The sequence below is a fragment of the Bos taurus genome, chromosome 18 (assembly GCF_002263795.3).
Source record: "Bos taurus isolate L1 Dominette 01449 registration number 42190680 breed Hereford chromosome 18, ARS-UCD2.0, whole genome shotgun sequence".
In the NCBI taxonomy this organism is placed as follows: domain Eukaryota; kingdom Metazoa; phylum Chordata; class Mammalia; order Artiodactyla; family Bovidae; genus Bos; species Bos taurus.
This window is the reverse complement of record NC_037345.1, coordinates 23,601,946-23,623,545: the sequence shown is the minus strand read 5'-3', so window position 1 is coordinate 23,623,545 and position 21,600 is coordinate 23,601,946. Positions and strand designations below refer to the sequence as shown.

The window sequence follows — 21,600 nt, the reverse complement described above, 5'->3', positions numbered from 1 at the left end:
TTATGTATAAATATAAATAATGTATATTTATATTTATTATGTATATTTTAGTACATGCATGTAATTTATAAACAAACACACCTATATTTGGGGTGCACTTCTGAACATTTTTTATAAAAATAATAGACACTATCTGGCACTCTCTGTTTATTCTTATAAAAAGATTATTTTTAACAGCTTTACTGAGGTATTTGGGCTTCCCTGGTGGCTCAGCTGGTAAGGAACCCACCAGCCAATGCAGGAGATGCAGAAGAGGTGGGTTCGATTCCTGGGGTGGGAAGATCCGCTGGAGGAGGAAATGGCAACCCGTTCCAGTATTCTTGCCTGGAAAATTCCATGGCCAGAGGAACCTGGTGGGCTATAGTCCCTGGGGGTGCAAAGAGTTGGACAGGACTGAGTGAATGACCACATTGAGGCATAATTGATCCACACAAATGACACATATTTAATGTATACAGTTCAATGAGTTTGGGCATCTGCATACACTGGTGAAACCATGCCCACATCCCAGGTAATGAATATGTCCATCACCTCCCAAAGTTTCCTTGTGTTCCTTTTTGAGTGTGTTTGTTTTTGTTTTGTTTGGGGGTAAGAAGAATTGACATGAGATTCACCTCCCACAACAGATTTTTAAGAGGTCAGTGCAATATCACTAATGATGGGCAAATTTTTCTTGAACAAGAATCAAACAGGTAAATCACACTTTGGCCAAAAATAAAGAAGCAGATCCATATATACTGAGGTTTCCAGGGTCTTGAACTCAAGTTCAGAAATTTGGGCTCTTTTCTTTTCACATGCCTTTGATTTACTCTCCAACTCTCAGTAAACTTCCGTCTCCCCTGCTTTTCTCTTATTTTTTCTTTCCTGATCTCTTCTCTCCTTCCTCATTTGTTCACCTTTCCAGGTTGGGTTTTGGACATCTACTTCTGATGGGTCACTGCACTTGGTGTAGGGAGCAAGGTGGACAAAACTGGCTTCTTTCTGTCCTTCCCTCCCTACCACTGGATTCATCGTGCCATTAAGGCTTTTCATCCTGTAGCAGGAGCAGTGTTAGTCGCTCCATTGTGTCAGATGCTTTGCAATCCCTTGGACTGTAACCCACCAGGATCCTCTGTCCATGGGATTCCCTAGGAGAAGAATACTGGAGTGGGTAGCCATTCCCTTCTCCAGGCGATCTTCCTGAACCATGGATCGAATCTGGATCTCCTGCATTGCTGGCTGATTCTTTACTGTCTGAGCCACCAGCGAAGCCCTTTGTGTCCCGAGTCACTATCATCCCCTCCCACCTGTAGGCATTCATTTTTCTCTTTACAACTTACCCCTCTAGACACATCCACATATTCAAGTGCCTTCTCTGACAGTCATATTCCAAAAACTGTCAGCTCCATGCAAGAGGCCTCTCTCTCCTGGATTTATGGCTTGGCAGAGCCATTTTGTAAAAAAATGATTAACGATAATTAACATTTTAACTTCAGGCCATTTAATGACGCTCGACAAAGGGGTCAAGTGAAACTCATGGGTGTCATATGTCAAATGTCACAGTGAAGGGAGGGGGCTGAATAGGAGCTGAGAGTTAGATGAAGAGAGAGTGGGAGGAACCACAGATGGAGCTTCTGCATCTATCCCAGGGCCTGTTGCCTCCTGGACCACAGTGAAAAGGATACTGCCTACACCAAAGATTAGAAGTGTCTTTGCTTCAGTTAGAATGTATGCTGGAGTATTCAGTTTTGTACTAAATGCAATAACAGCCCACGCCCTTCTGCCACATGCATTCAATGTATAGCATACTGCACATTAAGTAAAGTCTACTGGATACCCAGAGTTGAGGGACTTCATTTCCTGAACATCCCAGGCTTGGTCACCCTACAGCTGGCTCCTCATCTCTGAAGTCTCTGAACTGACATCCTCCATGCCCATTCATCTTCGTGTCCTCATTTCACTTCCTCTCCCCAATCCAGGCTCCATTTCTGCTTTTCCCCCACGTATTCCTTTCCCTCTTTTTTGCTCACTGAAAGTTTACAGATCTCACCAGTGCTCAGGAATACCCTCCCCGAGGATAGCCTCATCCCGCTGCTCTGCCCCAACCTTAGGGATGGAGCCTAAACACCAACCACCACCAACAAAAAGCTGAGCATAGGTGAGACCAAGAACCAACATGTTTCAGCAATGGAAGGTTGGAGCATCTCATTGACAGGGAAGCCTGGTGGTTACAGTCCATGGGGTTGCAAAGAGTTGGACATGACTGAGCGACTAACACACACACAAATTTATTTATTAAGCTTCGCTGGATCTTAGTTGCTGCATGTGGGATCTGGTTTCCTGACCAGGGATGAAACCCAGGCCCCCTGCATTGGGAGTGTGGGGTCTTAGCCACTGGACCACCAGGACTGTCCCTATATCTGCGTTCTTAATCACACTACCACACCACCTCTCGACTAGCTGAGTGTGTCATGGTGGCCACACAGCAGGGGAAGGGCAGACATAAAGAGTAGGTACCAATACAAAGTTGCCTTTTCAAAAACATTTATTTAAAATGTTAAAGCGAGTATATGTGAAGGAAAATATCAAGAGAAAATGGTGCAAGTTTGGCTAGGGCCTGAATCTTAAAGGTGAAATGAAAACTGGCATAGGCTGATAGCTCTGACACAAGCATAGCTGAATCCAGTAAATGGTGCTAGTGGGTGTGTTTGAGGAGCCAGAAGGAAAAATGAGGAGCTTTCCAATGTAATAAAAAAAATCCCCACTGTTAGGCCCAGGGACAGTCCCTGTGGTCGGCAGCGTTCTGACCTTGCCTCGAGTGTCAATGTCAATAGCTGTTGTCACCAGGCAGTGGGCCTCCCGTTTGGTACTTAGAGATTCTCTTTATGCACTTAAAAGGCATCATTAGTACCAAGTGGCTATTAAAGCAGTCTTGCTGTTCAGAACGATTTTCTGAAGCAAATGCAGAGGAAGCGTGTTGAGGGTTGAAGTCATTAGCTGAGACCACAGAAGGACTGACCGTGGGCAATGATGCCATTAATCTTGATAAGGGAAAGTGTGAGCAATTCATAAAAGTCTGCTGGGTGAGGTTTCTCCCTAAATGGACACCCGGGAGAGTGACCCCATGTCTTTGCTCTAGGTAAGAGGGACATGTGTGAGCTGTGACATCGACTTGGCAGAAGGAACAGGGCAGGCGGGGGTGGGGACAGTGATTTCAAGATTCCCTGGGGAGGCAGGGACCACGGGGGTACAGTCATAGGAAAAGAAGTTGCAGGTAGCAATTTACATAATACGTACTATTGACCAGGTACACGATTCTAATGCTTTACATATTAACTCTTTCTTCTTCACCACAGTCCAATGAGGCAGGCACTATTATAATTCCCATTTTGGAGACGAGTAAACTGAGGTCCAGACAGGTTATGCCATTTGCCTCAGGTGGCACAGCCTGTAAATCGCAGAGCTGGGATTTAAACTCATAGGTCTGCTTTTAGAAGTCACTTTGCTCCCAGCATGATCTGAGAATGGAGGCACTCAGCCTCCTTCTCTCTTCTCTTGAAGGATGGCATGGACTTTGGGGGTCACACAGACCTGGGTTGGAACCCCAACTCTGTCATTTTCCAGATGTAGCACCTTGGAAAAAGGACTTTGCTTCTTTTTGTGTGTGTGTTTTGTTTTATTTAATTAATTTTGAAATTTTGGTTGCGTTGGATCTCTGTTGCAGCATGCAGGCTCTCTAGTTGTGGCACACAGGCTTTCTAGTTGAAGCATGAAGGCTTAATTGCCCTGCAGCATGTGAGATCTCAGTCCCCTGACCAGGGATCGAACCCACACCCCCTGCATTGGAAAGTAGATTCTTAACCACTGGATCACCAGAGAAGTCCCAGGACTTTGCTTCTTAAAACTCAGTTCCTTCCTTTATAGAGTGCTATGAAATTATATGTGGTGTCAGAGACTTAATGGCTTTTGAATATGTTACTGGCTTCTTCTTCCCCATCAAGGCTGCAGACATGATCACCAGGGCAGGATGTTGATGGGGGAATATGATTGGCAGCTAGATGCCTGCTCCAGCCAGCATCTCTTTGGCTAGTGGCTGGTATAGATCATTGGTCAGAGAGTCAGCACCCTTTTCTCAATCACCTACTTCCTAACTGGACTTGTTTAACTTGGGTTCTCGGTTAGGGTCTGCTATGAGCTAAATGTTTATGGCCCTTCAGAACCCCTATGTTGAAGGCCTCAACCTGAGTGGGACTGTATTTGAAGATAGGGCCTGTGCAGAGGTGATAAAGGTCAAATGAGGCCATAAGGGCAGGCCCCCAATCCTACAGGACTGGTGCCCTTGTAAGTAGAGGAAGAAACACCAGCATTCTCCCTTTCCACCATGAGAGGGTACCATGATACAGTGGCCATCTGTGAGCCAAGAAGAGAGCTCTCATTAGAAACCAGATTGACTTGCACCTTGGTCGTGAACTTCCCAGACTGGAATTGTGAGAAAATAAATGTCTGTTGGTAAAACCACTCAGGCTGTGGTATTTTGTTATGGCAGCCTTAGCTGACTAAGACAGAACCCCAAATCCACAAGTTGAATGGAAGAATAATAAACTCTGCAAGTACATTCAGAACTGTACCTTCAGCAATGATCCCAATTTGGGTAAAGATTGTTTGTTATTATTCAGTCACTAAGTCGTGTTTGACTCTGTGACCCCATGAACTGCAGCATGCCAGGCTTTCTTGCCCTTCACTATCTCCCAGAGTTTGCACAAACTCATGTCCATTGAGTCGATGATGCCATCCAACCATCTCATCCTCTGTTGTCCCCTTCTCTTCCCGCCCTCAATATTTCCCAGCATTAGGGTCTTTTCCAATGAGTCGGCTGTTCGCATCAAGGTGGCCACAGTATTGGAGCTTCAGATTCAGCATCAGTCCTTCCAATGAATATTCAAGATTGATTTCCTTTAGGATTGACTGGTTTGATCTCCTTGCTGTCCGAGGGACTCTCAAGTGTCTTCTCCAGCACCACAATTTAAAAGTACCAATTCTTCAGCGCTCAGCCTTCTTTATGGTCCAGCTCTCTACTACGAACTCTATGCTACTCCTCCCATTAAATGGTAGAGTTGAATTCCTCTCCTCCTGACTCCAGACAAGCTTTAGTGACTTGCTAAACCAACAGAATACAGTGGAAGTGACATCGTGTGACTTCTGAGGATGGGTCATAAGAAACCCTGCAGCTTGTCCCAGGCCTCTTGGAACACTTGCTCTCCAAACCCGGCTGCCATAATGTAAGGAAACTCAAGCAGCCCATGGGGTGGGTGGAAACTTATTCAGGGGGTGGAACCCCACATCCTCCTTGGAAGTGGGTCCTCCAATTTCAGTCAAGCTGCATCTACTAACACCTCACGGACCAGAAACAAATCATTCCCAGTAAACACTGCCCACATGTCAGATCCATGGGCAAAATCAGTGACTGTTGAGCCACTAAGTTCGAAGGAGATTTTTCCCTCTGCAATACATAATTGGAACACCAAGAAACACTTCCAAAGGGCTCCCAACCCTGCTCAGAGCCACCTCTGAGCTGTCCCAGGCATGACTTGGCTCATGTGCCTAGGACCTTCCACTCTATGTGCAGGCAGCTGGGATATGAGATGAGCAAGGCTCAAGAAGGTCTCCCTGGCTTGACACTGGCCACTGATCTCCCAGATTACATCCATCTCTGAGCTCCTTCATAAACAAAATAGAAAAATGTAACTGTTATACCTCATTTTATCCTGGGGAAAACATGAAGTCCATAGGGTCTAGGGAGCAACTAGAGGCTCGTCAACTTTTTCTGCTAAACCTCATTACTTACTCCTACACTGTTCTAAAAAATGCTGGGGCTAGAAAGAGAAACAGCCTTGTTATAGTTCACCGATTCTCAATCTTGGCTGTACATTGGAATTACTGAAATTCAAAATTACTGTGTGGGCCTACCCCTAGAGGTGGAATTTAGTTGGTCCAGGGTATGGCTTCCCAGGTGGCTCTAGTGGTAAAGAAGCTGCTGGCCAATGCAAAAGATGTTAAGAGACAGGAGTTCAATCCCTGGGTCGGGAAGATCCCTTGGAGGAGGGCATGGCAACCCACACCAGTATTCTTGCCTGGAGAATCCCATGGACATAGGAGCCTGGAGGGCTACAGTCCATAAGATTGCAAAGAGTTGGACATGATTGAAGTGACTTAGCACACACAGCTTGGATATTGGTACAAAAAATCAAAACAAAACAAAACACTTGCCTGGCTGATTTTATGCACCCCCAGGGTTGAGAACAAATACTCTAGCCTCATCATCATTATCATTGTTGGCATTATTGTGCTAAGGTAGGTTGTCTAAGACTCTAAATAAAGCCAAGTTGGAATTTGGAGACAGTCCCAGGCAATGAGGGAAGACCTCTGTCTCTGATGATCTCATAAATAATAATCACCCTTCACATTAATACAGATTAACTCGCCAAACAGTTGAATGTGTACCAGCCTTGATGTGAGCTGATCGTGGCATTAACTAATGCTGAATCTCAGCGTGACCCAATGAGGCCCTCTTCAACTGTCTTCAAATCCTCCAATTCACAAAGGAGAAACCTCTGTTTGGTTGCTAGCATGTCTTTAACATCTCTCCAACTCTTGGCAAAAATCAGGGCATTGATTTGCACTGACCAAAATTTAAGTAACACTGACCTACATCTTTGTCTCCATGGCAGCTAGAGAAATTGTGAAACAGCCATATGGTTCAATGTGATTTCAACCTACCAGGAGAAAGCTGAATCTCAGAGGCTTTTGATGACTTGCCCAAGGACTCAGGTCACTGCCTCTCCACCCTCTCCAGTTTCAGTTTCAGTTCAGTCACTCAGTTATGTCTGACTATTTGTGACCCCATGGACTGCAACATGCCAGGCCTCCCTGTCCATCACCAACTCCTGGTTAGTGATGCCATCCAACCATCTCATTCTCTGTTGTCCCCTTCTCCTTCTGCCTTCAATCTTTCCCAGCATCAGGGTCTTTTCAAATGAGTCAGCTCTTCGCATCAGGTGGCCAAAGTATTGGAGTTTCAGCTTCAACATCAGTCCTTCCAATGAATGTTCAGGGCTGATTTCTTTTAGGATGGACTGGTTGGATCTGCTTGCTGTCTAAGGAACTCTCAAGAGTCTTTTCCAACACCACAATTCAAAACCACACTCTCCAACTTAGTATTTAATGAAAATCATGCCAATGGAGGGGGTCTTCCACCATATAACTGGGAGATAGCCGTTGGGCTCCATTCGTACTCTGATCTCAGAGTAAGGGCCAAGCAGATCCCACTGAGAGGGCAAGGGAAAGAAGGCATCCAGGGTAGGACAAAGAACCTGGAATTGTGGAGAAGAGTAAGACTCACTGGTTCAAGAGATTGATTTCAGGAGGGATGTGGAGAAAAAAAAAATTGGTTCAAAAAAGAAAGAACCTTCTATTGCAGCCAAGGCTGCAACAGGAGACAGTGAGAGACTCACCCCCTCCATCACTTCTTTTGTTTGCTTAAGATACAATCTTCCCTTCGTGGTGTTGACTTTTCTTGAATATGTCAGGATTCTGGACAGCAGGCAGAACTCTATTACATGAAGAGGTGCTGGGAGCTCCAAAGATGCTTCCAACGCTGGAACCCTAGTTAGCTGTCAGACTGCTGGGGGAGGCAAGTTCATCTCCCAGGTCACCTCCTCCTCCTCCTCTGATAACAACTAATCTTTGAGCTTCAGGATGGGGGGTGGGGAGCTGAACCAGATGAGGCAATTGCATGTGAATCCAGATTAAATCCTGGAGGGAATATTTGCACCTGTTACTGGGATGTGATTTACTCTTGGCCAACATCAGGCATTTTAAAGCCTCAGGCTGAACTTAGGGTCTGGCCACTTGAGGGTCAGCCACTACTATTCAGGTCAGAGGCCCCTCAGGCTACTTAGGGTGCTTGTCACATAAGCAAATCTTCCAGCCCACCTCTCAGCGGGATCCTTTAGTCATGGTCTGATTGCAATGGTGGAGATCCACAGGCTATATTTTAGCAAACACTGACCAGGGTGTCTCAGACAGTCTTGACCCAGGGAAAGGTGGGCAGTGGGAAAGGGGTGGGGATGCTCTTGGCCAGGATGTGGGGGCAGGTCCAGGAAGCACTGAAAGTCCTTTTCCATTGGACATTCCTGAGAAGAAAGCAGGGCAACCTGGAGCTCCAGAGGCAACAGATAACACTCATAGACAGACTGTCAGAGACAAGGCTCTTATTCATAATAGAATAAAAGAATTTTAAAACAAGAAAATGCACTGACAGTAGAACTTAGTGGTTAAGGGGCTTCGCAGTGGTTCAGATGATAAGGAATCTGCCTGCAATGCGGGAGACTTGGGTTCGATCCTTGGGTCGGGAAGATCCCCTGAAGAAGGGAATGACTACCCACTCCAGTATTCTTGCCTGGAGAATTTCATGGACAGAGGAGCCTGGTGGGCTATAGTCCATGGAGTTGCAAAGAGTCAGACATGACCAAGCAACTAATTTTCACCTTTCATTTAAGAATCAGCCATACTCAGGGTCTGACTTCTTTACTTGCTAACTGGATAACTGACATCAAGGTATTTTACTTCCCTGAGCTTCATTTTTTTTCATTGAGTAGATGGGACATACTAGAAAATACAAAGGTTCCTGGGACTCTTGCAACGTATAAATAAGTCAGTGCATTTAAAGGACATGGCACTGAGTCTGGCACATGAAAAGGGCTTTATAAGCTCTTATCATCATTACCAGGGTCATAGGATGTTGCAGCCAAAAGTGATCATAGAGGTCATCTAGTGAGTCCCATGCCAATGTCATGACTACTGGCCGGAAAGGAATCAATAAAGGAAGAAGGCACTTAAGTGCTACGGCTCCCTCGGCTCAGCCTCTCTCTACCCAGTCCTCTGGTGGTTGCTCTCCAGCCAAGGAAAGAAGCACATTTGTCATCAAGGGAGTTTGGAGAGACCTTCCTATAGTCTCTCCAAGCCTGAGAACGTCACCTTGCTGCCTTGATCGTCGCTCACTTTGCAGGGCTCACAGGCCAGCTGTCTGCAGGCCCCAGCAGGCTCAGCCAAGGACAGCCGGGTTGCATCCCCCCTCCCCTTGCTCAGACGTTTAATCAAAACAGTATTCAAAATATGATTCTGGGAGATTATATTGGGAGATTTGCAGGAGGCTCTCAGTGGGGGCAGAGATAGTGGGAACAGATTGCTGCTGAGGGCCAGAGGCTGGGATCGCAGGCTCAGACTCGCCATTCTCAGGCTTTTGGCTTTACTCTTGGAGCCGACCATCAGCTCTGCAGAGAACATTGAGCACAAGGATGGAGAACTAGATTATCTCCATACTTGACTGCAGGGGAAACTAAGAGAGGGCAAAGGGCTTGTCCACGGCCACATATTGAGGGAGTAATGGGCTTCCCAGGTGGCTCAGTGGTAAAGAATCTGCCTGCTAATTCAGGAGACATAGGAGAGGTGGGTTCGACCCCTGGGTTGGGAAGATCTCTTGGAGGAGGGCATGGCAAGCCACTCCAGTATTCTTGCCTGGAAAAATCCCATGGGCAGAGGAGCCTGGCAGGTTGTAGTCCATGGGATTGCAAAGAGTAGGACACAACTGAGCATGCAATGCAACGGGATTAAGGTGGCCAAGCCACTTCCTGGGATTGAAGGCTACTCTTTATGGCCCCTCTCATACTCCAGCCCTTCTCACATTCCAGCCAACCAGTCCCAGATCTTTGGGACAAGCCTGGGCTACAGGCTCCTGCTTTGGGTTGTGGGAGGTAGGGAGAGGCTGGATCCTGTAGATGAGGTCCTGGATGGTACCTGGACCTTATTTTCTGAGGTTCAGGGTCCTATAAAAGCTCCATGACTGGAGGCAGGGTGCAGGTAAACCCTCTGCCCACTACCACCCTCCCTATACTCTGCATCCTAGTCCCAGTTCAGTCACATGACCTTGATTTAGGTGAGTCTCTTCTCTCAGGAGTTCACTTTCCCATCTGGAAATCTGACTCCATGTGATGCTACCGTCCCTCTCCCCTCCACAGAATGGTTAGCTGGTGCCCCACTTCCAACTGGGGGCACTGGGAACTAGCTTCCGCAGCCTGGCGGTGGGGTGGGGCTGGGGTGGGTGGGGGTGGGTTTACCTGGCCCCCTAGGAGGGGGTGGGGTCGAAAGTGCCTTGAAAGAAACCTCTAGCTAATGCTCTTTATTACAAGCGTTAATCCTGCAAAGCCGACTGGAAATAATGTTTATCTTTTCGCAGTTTAATTTCCCTGACCCTAAGCCGCCGGACAGTGAGGGCGACTGGAGGGTCCCTGGAGAGGCTGTGGGTAGGAGCAGCTGTCACCCAGGAGCAAAAAGAAGGCAGGGAGGGGGTTTCCCAGAGGAAGAAGGAGAGGAGTCAGAGCGAAAGGGGGCCTTGGACGCTGAGTGGAGAGTTAGATTTATCTTCACCACGGGTTCTCTATGACCCTGAGTCAGTCCCTGTCATTTGGCCTCAGTTTCCTCATCTGAGGAAGGGGTTTGTGCTTTTGTAATTCATTATCTCTGACTATTCTATAGAAAAGGCAGAGTGGGGCGCGGGCAGGTGGCCTGTTCCCCTTGATTTTTTAAACATCCACTTTTCCTCTCTGCAGCCTTCAAGGTTCTTAAAATCTCCTCGCAAGGTTGCAGATCCTTCCTGTCCCAGACTTCAGTGACCAGTCTGCTGGCACCGCGCTGGTCTGAAAGGCTGTCACCCAGCCACGGCCGGAGGGGCTGGAGCCCTGCAGTGGAGACAGGGCCCCTAGGCGCACACCCCAGCAGCCCCCCGCCCCACCCCCGCCTCCCCGTCCCCATCGGCTCCCCGGACCTCCCACTAGGGCACCATCCCGGGTTCGCCTCTCTCTTTCCTCTCGCACAGCGGCGAACGCACTCGCGGGCAAAAGCCGAAGCCACTAGGCCGGGGACACGAACTCAGGGCTCTCACCTCCGCCCCTCCGCACTCCACAGCCCTAGTCTGGACGCTGTTCACTCCGGGGACAAAGCCGCTTTCCCCGCTCATCGGCTCCCATTGGTTGGCCCGTACCGGAAGTGTTTGCTGACACTTGATTAAACGGGAAGGGTGCCCTCTTCTCGCCTCTAATCGACCGGGCAAGCTGTCCGACTTGACCGTTGGGTCAGAGGGGTGGAGCGGACCCCCATCGCCCCTCCTCCCAAGAAACTTAAAACTCAAATACGAAACAAATCCAGCTTCTACCCAAATATCCGGACAGCTCCCCTCTCCCTTTTCCTGCCCCAACCCCAAGTTGTGCACTCGTTCCCCCTCTCCAACTCCTCGGAATCGGCCGGGAGTGTCTGCAAAGTTTTGTGGGCCTTGGCCATTACCTTGTCAGTTTCTCTCCCAGCTACAAATGGGACTGAAATCTGCAGCCCATGCTGCCCTGTCTCCAGAACCTCTGACCGCATCCCCTCCTCCCCACCACCCCGACCTCACTGAGCTCCCCAGTTGCAAACAGGCCACACAGCTTGGGTTCGGTGGATTATTTTTAAGGACACAAAGAGTGAGAAAGGGGAAGAGACACGCGTGGTCCTTAGGAGCCAGGTCAGCATTGGAGTTACAAAGTGAGGGTGATGGGGTGAGTGAACAGGAGAGGGAGTGGCTTGAGACCTGAATCCAGAGGGGAGAGGCAGACTAGAGTGCTGAGCTAGGTGCCCTGGGCACACTCGCCCAGCCTTCCCACTTGACCTTCCCCAAGGTGCCCTTCCACCTCCTCTGGGGATCTGAAAAGACGGACCTCTGCCAGCCACTCCCCTCCTCTGAGTGCCAGGAGGGCCATTCGGAGTATTTCTGTATGTCTGTCTCTTAGGCGAAGTGAGAGCCCCAGACCCTGGTGAGGTCTCTTAGCTTCTTAGTGTGGAGGTGAGTTCCAAAAAGCAGGGCTTATTTCCAGGATGCTTCTGCTAATTGCAGCCATTGCGCTAACCTGCTGAGAGAGGAAAGGTTGATTAAAACCCGAAGGCCACTCAGGGGCTATTCCTAGGAAATCCAAGGTCGGTGGTGTCTCATCACAAGGGAATCCAAGGTCTACAGGCAATTTGCTTGCCAGGGGTAACATTTGGACCCTGTTAGGTAGAAGTTCAAATAAGACTGTAACCCAATTTTCTAAGCTAGTAGTTAATCCTGAGAGAAATGACTTCAAAGAGCAGAATCTGATGGTAATTGCTGGAGGCTTCCAAATGCTTTGGGAATGTCCCTTTGTGGGGTGAAATTCCCTTCCAACCCAACACAGCCAGTGAACCAGTGAACCAGCCAGGTGCAGGAGACAGCTGATTGGCAGTCCTACCCAGCTTGGTAAGACGGCCCTACTCAGACAGCACTCATCTGAACTACACCCCTAGGGATTTCAGTGGGCTGCACAGAGAGCTTCTGGCCTTAAGCACTGGCCTTGAACAGACTATAGGTATCTGGCCTTTCCCCTGAGACTTCTGGGAAAGCCCTTGTGCCTGCCTGGCCCTAGCAAACTCTTGGTACAAGACCATCAGGGGAGCCAGCTGGCCTCCTCCAAAGGGCAGGCAGGGGACAAGAATGCTTGGGCTGGAGGGTCATGACGGTGCCCACCTGGCACATCTGGAGAGATCTAAACATTGGAGAGACCTTCTCCTCAATGACTTTCTAAGTGTTTCCTAGGTAAGTTACTGTCTCATTCTAGCATAATCTAGTATTTGGTTTTAAGACGATTCAGGAGCTAGAACTCTGATCTCTAAACTTCTGTTTCAAGGAATGCGGTGAGACACACTTGAGCTAGGCTATGTCTGAACCTGGGCAGAGAGCCTGTGCAGCGGCTGGGTACCCCAGAGCTGGGGTACGGGGACTGGGGTGAGGGAAGGTGGGGAGGGGAGGGGTCTTGGTCAGACACGCCCAGAGCCATTGGGGGCCCACTACCTTCCGCTCCTGATGGGTACTGGCACCGCACCGCCGGCTCCCTCCGCCGCGGGCAGGGCGCACAGTTCAGCGGCAGACCCTGTAGGGCAAACGTGGGGTTTCCAAAGGCTTTGGCTACTCGGGGAGACTCTTGGCACGCGGAGTCTCTGGGGACCGCGGGTCGCGCGCCCGGGCCTGGAGGCTGTCCGGGAATCAGATGGTGCTCAGGACTTCGTGGCTGGGGCAGGTTTGGAGGTGCCCCTTCGACGACGCTGGCGGCCGCCGTGTGCGCCAGAGACCAGATGCGCGGTGGTTTCTCGCTGCAGGGGTAGTGCATGGTCAACGTGGGGCCTCCTGGCTCGGCCCGGAGGAAGTCGGCTTCTCCCGATCTGGGGGGCTCAGTGAACAAGAAGCGGGGTGCCGCCAGACTGCACTCCCTGCGCTCCTGCCGGCCCTCTCGAGCGGCGGCACATTGCGCCGCCGGCAGCGGCTGAGTGTCTTTATGGAACTCAGCCAGTCTGTCCGTAGCTGTGGCCACTGCTTCCTCTTCATCCGCCTCCTCTTCCTCTTCCTCCAGGTCTTCCAGGTCACTCAGCCGGAGCCCCCGGGGCTCCTGGCCAGCAGTAACGTCTGAGGGAAATCAAGAACGAGTGAGAAAAGCCCCAGGCCCCAAGGGAAATCCTCGGGAGTGCCCATCCCGGAGAAGCTTTTAGCAAGATGTGCCCTGCACTCAAGGCAAACTCGGTGTAATTCACCAGGATGGCCACAGCGCCTCCGACACTTGTCCCAGGGCTGTGGGCCTGCGGCTGGGAAAGAATTCCCGCCCTTAGTTAGACCTGCTCTTACCCTTCGGAAGAGCCCTCCCCTTTGATAGCGCAAGGAAATGGACACTTTCCCTAAGACCTGGATCTCAGTTTCTCGGCCTTAAAAAAGCAGAGGACAGTTTTTATCCAGTGTCAACACTCAGCAGTGGCTGGTGTGTATTATTTAATTCAGAAAATATTTACTGAGCACCAGCTATGTGCCAGACATCATTGAGGCTTTTAAGTATTAGGAATTTAGAGAATACAGCAGTGGAGGCTTTCTCTGGTGGAGCTAACATCCCTAAGAGGGTAAGTATGCCACAGGAAATAAAGTAGGCGCATGTGGTAGAGAATAACTAGGGAAACTAGCTGGTGTGGGTGCACAGGGAAGGCTTTTTGGAGGTGGTGCTTTCAAGTCTGGAAGAAGGCAGTTCCCAGTTCTGTAGGGAATTCCAGGCAAAGGGAACTGATTGCACAGGCAAAGGCCCAGAGGCATGCAGGGGTTGCAGGTGTCAAAGGAAGCCAGGGGAAGCCTTCCACAGAAGCTATGCCATTCAGTGGTTGTGAAATCCGATCAAACTGTTTGATGAGTGGAAAACCCAGGTAAGTTGGGGCAGGGAACATGGGGTACCTTTGGTGTCACCATTTAGGCAGCCCAGCAATTCCTCTGCTCCACCCTCCTCCTTCCTTTCTTCCCCGCCTTTGTTCTTGGGTGCCCAGGTCATCTTGTTCTCCTTTTTGAGGCGCCGGCGCGCATTGGCGAACCAGGTGGACACCTGGGTGAGGGTCATCTTGGTGATGATGGCCAGCATGATCTTCTCGCCCTTGGTGGGGTAGGGGTTCTTGCGGTGCTCGTTGAGCCAGGCCTTGAGTGTGCTAGTGGTCTCCCGGGTGGCATTTTTTCTGCGCCCAGCACCACTCAACTCCACCGCTCCATACCTGCGGGGAGAATCTGGCTCACAGTTCTGGGGCTGGGAACCTGGGGCTGCAGGCAGGAGACAATCTCTGTCCCTGAAGGAAGTGAGGTTCTGCTCACCATCCTAGCCCACAGCCCCCCCACCCCATGCTCTGTGGATTGGTCCTACCTTGGCAGGGGAGGAGGAAAGGACTTATGATGCCAGCCACCAACGCCCCATGCCTTACCGCTCATACTGGTACTGCCCCAGTGTTGGCTCATAGGGATAATAGGCTCCTGGTTGTGCCAGGCTGGATGTAAAGTTCCCCGCAGCCTCCTTAAATTCATACTGTGGATTCTGGAGGGGGAGGAGGGAAGAAATAAGGACTACATTTGGGGAGGAGGGGTGGGGAGTTGCTAAGGGTGTGAACTCTGGAGTCAAGTCTGGTTAGTACTGCAGCACCACCACTGGCATTGACTGTGTGATCCTGGGCACAGCTGTTTAACCCCTCTGTGCCTCAGTTTCCTCTTGGTAAATGGGATGACAATCATGCCTAAAGGTTACTGAAGAAACATGCTTGGCAGAATTCCTGGTGCAGCATAAGCAATATTCGCTGTCATTTAACTGTTACTACTTGTGTCTCCCCAGCTGCCTCCCAACAGCTGGGGCACTTTCTTACTTCCTTTCCGGAGCCATTCTCTGCCTCTTTCTATCTCTGTGACTTTGGGTAAGGTTACTCAAGCCACTGTGAACCTTAGATTCCTCACCTGTACACTGAGCCTAGTGATGACTTGCCTACTTCACACAATTAATCGAGGTACAGATGTTTTCTAAACAGGATGGACTTCTACAAACTGTAACATGTTGTAAAGATTTTTTTTTTTTTTTTTACTTTATATAGAATCGTAACCATTTCCTTTCCTCGAACTGGTGCTGTACGTCCTAGATTTTCCTAGATGGAAATATCACACGGGATTTCGCCCCTGCCGCTCCTGCCCCCAGGCGGGTGGGTTCTGTCGCGGGGACCCAGGCTTCACCCCGGGTACTCACCAGCGCCCCGTACAGCCCCGGCGGCTCGGGGCTGTAGGGCAGGTAGCCTGGGTAGCTCTGGGCAGCTGCAGCGGCCGAGTAGGGAGCTCCATAGATGCCCAAGGCCGCGCCCAGCTCCGGCCTCGCACTGCCCAGCAGCCGACTGTCGTAGGGTGCGCAGCAGAGCGCGGCCGCCGGGGTGGAGCCCGAGGCCACATCTGGGACCGAGCGCGGGGCGGATTCGCAGCAAGTGGCGCTGGAACTTGCAGAGACCAGAAACTACGGGGGCGAGAGAGGGGGCATCGGAGGTCAGAGACCGGCGCCTAGGGCTGACGGGAGCCAGCGGCGGAACTGCCAGATCAGTCCTTCCTTCAATGTGAACTTAATTCCCCCTTGTGCTGAGCGTTCTCCTGAGGACTGTGACGGAAATGATCCGTAGACGCCATTTATCCAAACCGCCTTTATAGACTCTCTTAAAGCTTTGCTAAAGCTCCAGAGTTCCAGGGGCTCCGGGTCATGGGAAGGTTCTGAAACCGGAATTACAAAAGCCAGACTCGGCCAGTTCCCTGGTGAACCCTCCCTCCTCGCAGCCACAGGATCCTACCAAGGCCGAACTTCAAGTTTGCCTTAGAGACCGCGTCTCACTCTTCCCACTTTATAGATAGGGAATGAGGACTACGGAGAATAGGAGGCTTATCCGAGATCACAAAGCAGGGCAGAGGTCAAGCTGGGGCTAGTCCTTGGGCTCTCTGCTGAGAAACTGAACAGGGGTGGGCGTCTCCAGAATTTCCCCAGGAGACCCTGTCACTGCACAGTGCCCACCCAGATCTGGAAAATCGAAGGAACCGGAAGCTGAGAGCTTGGACCTACCCGTGGAAGGGAGAGGAAAAGAACAGAGGATCACAAACGAACGAGCCCAGAAAAAGAGTGAGACAGAGTCTGAGACCCTCCCGGCCACCTCGGATATCTGTACAGCGAGGAGGCCTGTCTGGAAGGTTCCCGAGATCCCACCCACCTCGCGGAGCGCGAGGTCAGAGTGCCCAAGTTTCGGGTCACACGATTCTTCAGCTTGCCTGGGGGAGCGGCGCATTCTCTGCCAGGGATGGGGCATGTCAGAGGGGTCTGCGGTACACTATCCAGGTTCCTGCTCTCTCTGGCTTCCCTGGGAACTCGTGGGAGAGGAGGGCTTTGCGGGCAGGTCCCGGCACTGGGCACTCCCTCCTTCCAGTCTGCCCCCATCCCCCATGGGGGCGGCTCTTACCTGGGAAGCACTGCCGTAAGGGTGTCCAAAGTGCGGGAAGGACATCGTGACTGTCCGTGACCCCGCCGCCCTCTTCTCTTGCGGGTTGCCGCCTCAGCCCCGCGGTTCTGCGCCTCCAGCCGTCCGCGGCCTCGGTTCCTTACACGGTCGCCGGTGCCCAGTGCTGGGTCCTCCGCCGGCTTGGCGTGGCTGGAGGCAGAGCCAAAGGCAGCGCGGCTGCCGAGCCCTGCGCTCCAGAAGGCTCCCCTCCGGCCCGCGAGGTCCGGAAGACAGAAGGGCCCATGGATGGGCAGGGGAAGGGAGAGGATGCGGGTTCCCAAAAGCGCGCGGAGGCGAGGCCAGGTGAGGCGCGGTGCGGGGCTGTGCGGCTCCCGAGGTGCCCCAGTCCAAGGTGGCCAGAGGCTCAGTGTGACGTCACGGTAATCCCGGGCCGCCAGGCGGGCCCCCGGGCCCTGGGGCCCCGGGCCACCAAGCCTGCCAAGCGCAGCCAGCCCGTGAGCGCGCGCGCGCTCTTAACCACACTCAGACTTGTTCCGGGAGGTTTGTGCAGCTGGTGAGGAACGTCAAAGACCCTGACCCTCTCTGCTTGGCGCAGGATCCTACCCCTTTTCGCCTTAAGCTCACGCGCGCGCGCACATACAATCTCTCCAAATTACCCGGGAGAAGTAGGAGAAACGCCTCCCACCGCGCCACGCAGGCCCCGGGCGCAGCGCGCCTACCTCCTCCCCTGCGGCCCGGAGGAGGAGAGAAGCACCGGGCGGCGAGGGAGGAGAGAATACAAAAGAAGAGACAGGAGAAACAACAGGAGGAAAGTGGGGGAGAAAGGCTAGAGGGAGAAGGAGGAGGGGAGAGGAGAGAGATGAGGAGTCTAAGTGAGCAGAGGCGCGCGGGGGAGGGGAGGAAACAGGGGTGGGCGAAGGCTGGGTGGAGGTGGAATGCTGGCAGGTGGAGGAGCGCAGAGGCTCGGGGGACAAGCCTCCAGCCCGGCCCCCCAGCCCCCACCTCCGCTGCAGGAAAGTTTGTTCGCGCCGCTGGCCCCCAGCTCGTTGGGGGCAGCGTCGGTGGATCCACTGTTCCGGCCGTCTTTTGTCCTCGGGGGCCTGGCTCCCCGCCCTAGGACTCTAGCTCGATCCAGGATCTCCATGACCCGGTCTTTACTAGGGTCTTGACCCCAGGGTTTCTCTGCTGCTCTCTGGTCCTCTAATAGACCGAATAGCGCCCTCTCCAGGTCAAGTTCAGATCCCCCCCTCGGACTGTGTGGGTAAAGGCGCCAAGTCGGACCCCCCTGGGCATCTGCAGACGGCAGGCGGAGATTCCTGGGCGTCTTCTCGGAAGGCGAGACTTGGCTGTCTCGTGCGCGCCGCTCGCTGGGTCCACGGGGGACCGGGGAGCCGCACGAAGGCGCTGGGGCCGGGCTGCAGCCACTGAGCTCCGCTGGGGGTGGCGCTGGCGAGCCACGGTTCAGCGCGCGGGGAGGGCGGCTGGTTCTCCGAGCTCCTCTGGGTCTCCTGGCTGGGCCCAGCGATCTGACCATCCCCTGCACTCTAGGGGCCCTCAAAGGGGCACTGATGGCGGACGAGCTCATTGGTGCCTGGGAGGGGGCTGTGTCCTCAGGGCGAGGAGCCGCCAGTTTGCGAGGACGGGAGAAACTGGACTCCTGAAGGCTCAATCCCCAGGCCTCCCGGGGCCTCCAACCCCAGGACATCTGGGGGGCGTAAAGGGGTTGTTAGTCCGGTGGGAAGAGGTCTTCCGGGGATGCTGCCGGCATCCGAGTGGAACTCTAGGGTTTTCAGGTTTGCAGGCCAGACACCTCAGATTGTCTCAGAATGTTACTCGAGGGGTCACCGAGCTTTACATCTTACAAAAACGCTCTCCCAGGCCCTCTCTGCGCCTTCCCAGAGGAACCGGGGGTGGTGGTTCAAAGGCCTAGCTCTATTTTCTAGCTGAAACGCAAGAACGCGGGGCCTGGAGGTTAGGAACTATCGGGATCTCTGACCTGGGTTCTGGCGAGGCAAGGAGGAAGCCCAGGGACGGGTAAGGTCTGGGTCCCTGGCCCCGAGCCTTCTCAGGCACTTTTCAGCGGAGACTAGTAGGCCCGGAAGTCAGCTTCTTTTTTCTTTACAGATTCTGCAGAACGCGCACCGTGCTTGAATAAGCCGCAAACCGCAGACTCCACCGCCTAAGAGATTATTAACAGGAGCACCAGATCCATTCCAAATAGGAACAAATCCAGCGAGGTTTCCTGGCTGCGGCTACCTCGTGTCGTTACCTTGGAGAACCTTGCGTTCAACCCGGGAAAATCCTAGTTAGAAGAATTACAGTTATCGCCAGATTGATTTAGTGATAAAAATTCACCGTAATAGATAAGATTCCTTGATTTTTCAAAATGCATTTTGGAGCCATCTACACGTTTGCAGCTGGGATACATCTTTTTTTTTTTTTTTTTAAGTAAGAATCGGAGAGAATTCATTAAATTAGTCCCTTGGGGAAGATTACTGCTAATTAATTAATTGCAAACATTTCCAGAGGGATGGTATGTCAGTTGTAAACTAATAAAATTAGGTAGTTGAAATACTTACTCAGCAACTTTGTTTGCCCATTCATTCCTAAGAAGATTTTTTTTTTTTTTAATGACAGAAAAATGGGGAGGGTGGTGAAGAAAAAGCATTAGTTCTGTCCCCTGGCGATTGGGTTGCAAAGGAGAAACTACCATATAGGATTTATTGATTTTCGAGTGATTTATAAGATCTCTGTGGTATCAGTGCTGTGAGCAGAGCCTCCAGGCCTACCTCTTGTCTTCCCTCTCCAGGATTCAAAAAAAGCAACATGATTTGGAGAAAAAAAAAAAAGAAAGAAAAGAGGAGGAAGAACAGTGGTGAAGTGAATTGGGAGGTGTGATATAAATGCTTCAGCATTTTTCCTCATCTGCAGAAAAGAAAACAAACAAAAGAGCCGGTTTTTTTGTTAAGGCATCTTTCTTTCTATTGTGTTCAAAGTTGTTTTAAGATATAAGAATGTCTTGGGGAGGAAGGCTGCTCTTTCCAGGCATGGAGACCTTGATTTCACATTGCTTTCCTGGAGAGGCGGCACCCAAAGCAAGTCTACCTGGTGCCACTGACATTTGATTGTCACCACCGTAAGCATTTAGTAGGGTTCCGTAAAAGTGTTCCTATGAAGTGTGCCTTTTCCCATTATTTGGGGACCCTCATTACAAAACCAAACCATCAGGTTCAACCAGTATCAGCCTCTGTCAGGCAGAAACCTCGGGTGAAAAGGAGTGTTTCCTGGAAAGTGATTCAGGGAAGCTGCCATGGAATTTGCTCTCTTCCGGACTTGTTGACAGGCAGTCACATCGACAGCCAAGTGCCCTGAGCCTCTCCACCATGCTGGCTTTTCATTGCTTTGTTCAGCCCTGACTCATTTAGTTTGGGGAGAACTGCCCAATTGTCTGTGTGTCCGTATTGAATTTTACTGAAGCAAGTAAATAAACCTATCGAATACAGACCCAATTATATTTAAGGGAGTCATTCCACCTTGCTTTATACAGATGATACAGATTCTTTTATTGTATTATACCACATACCCTGATAGTGCCTCTAACCGCTCATTAAAACAAATCTGAAACAGTCAACAGTCAAAGGCCTCTTTGGAGCAGGGAGAGTACTAATCTGACATTGTTTATTTGAAGTTCAGGTTGCTTTGATTGAAATGTACTGAAGGTCTCGAGCAGGCAGAGTAAGGGATGTGCCTTGATAGTAAACCTGAATGCAGGTGCCACACACATGAAAAGGAAAATAAATCATACTGTACTATTTTGAATATTTTAAATATCTCTGATTTCCTAATGATTTAGAAAGACAGCAGATTTTTACAGGGAGAGGATGATAACAGCAAAATGCCCCAAATCAACTTTAGATGCCTCAGATCATAGATGGAATGTGTGAGTATATGGATAAAATAACACTGATGAAAATGTGCTGTTATATTTTTTAAGTATGAATTTTTTGTGTGACTGTTTTTGAACTGAGAAGGGTGACATCTCCTCAAATCTATGCATGAATGAACAAGTGCATCTGGACACGTGCATCTATAATTTATACTGATCAGTCACCACAGGTCTCCCCGAGTAAAATCGAAATGAACACTAATTGTTTTGACGGAAGTAGTGTGCATGGCATCTGATTGTGAAACACAGCGAGCCCCTGCCTTGCCTGAATACATATTGTCAGCAGCAACTCTGGCATCAGGAGAGGAAAATAAAAAGGCAATAATTCCCAGATGAGGGTGTTGATGTTGCTTGTTAGGAAATAAAAATAGAAAGAAAGAATGAACTTCTAGATAAAGTGAAAAATGAGACAATGCAGAGATCCTGGTGTGTCAGCAAGCCAGGTAGAAACCTGAGCTCAGACTTAAAGAATTGTAGCTTTGCATTTGTAGATTCTTGGGAGCTATCCTAAACACCTCTGCTTTATCTTATTTAAGGCTCATGATAAGGAAATTGAAAAGGTGGGAAGCAAACCTCAGATCACACAAATGAGCAGATGACAGAGGAGGAAACAGAACTGCAGTTATGGTCTTTCCACAAAACCTTATTTCAAACATATATAAAGCCAGATACAGCTGGAGATGTAGTGCCCTGGAATAACACAATGTAATTTAGCCCAGAAATATCTGACGGGACACCACAGTAAGCACATT

The 21,600-nt window shown here is 50.6% G+C and overlaps 1 protein-coding gene and 1 long non-coding RNA gene across 3 annotated transcripts; one reads left to right on the top strand and one right to left on the bottom strand.

Moving 5' to 3' along the window:
* Positions 1–11,517: 11,517 nt before the first annotated feature.
* Positions 11,518–17,787, bottom strand: IRX6 (iroquois homeobox 6). 2 transcript variants are annotated; one of them, XM_005218709.5, is made up of 6 exons: positions 16,903–17,787; positions 15,663–15,920; positions 14,860–14,969; positions 14,348–14,655; positions 12,935–13,543; positions 11,518–11,975 (listed from the first exon to the last, which is right to left on the bottom strand). In XM_005218709.5, the coding sequence occupies exons 1-6, from the start codon at positions 16,945–16,947 to the stop codon at positions 11,971–11,973; spliced, it is 1,335 nt and encodes a 444-aa protein (XP_005218766.1). In that variant the 5' UTR covers positions 16,948–17,787; the 3' UTR covers positions 11,518–11,970. The 2 variants fall into 2 exon arrangements, with proteins under 2 accessions (XP_005218766.1, NP_001179926.1); NM_001192997.1 differs by having other exon boundaries at positions 11,525–11,978; positions 16,903–17,490.
* Positions 15,841–19,480, top strand: LOC132342809 (uncharacterized). The gene is made up of 2 exons (XR_009491316.1): positions 15,841–16,671; positions 19,027–19,480. It is a non-coding gene; the product is annotated as an uncharacterized lncRNA (long non-coding RNA).
* Positions 19,481–21,600: the final 2,120 nt, after the last annotated feature.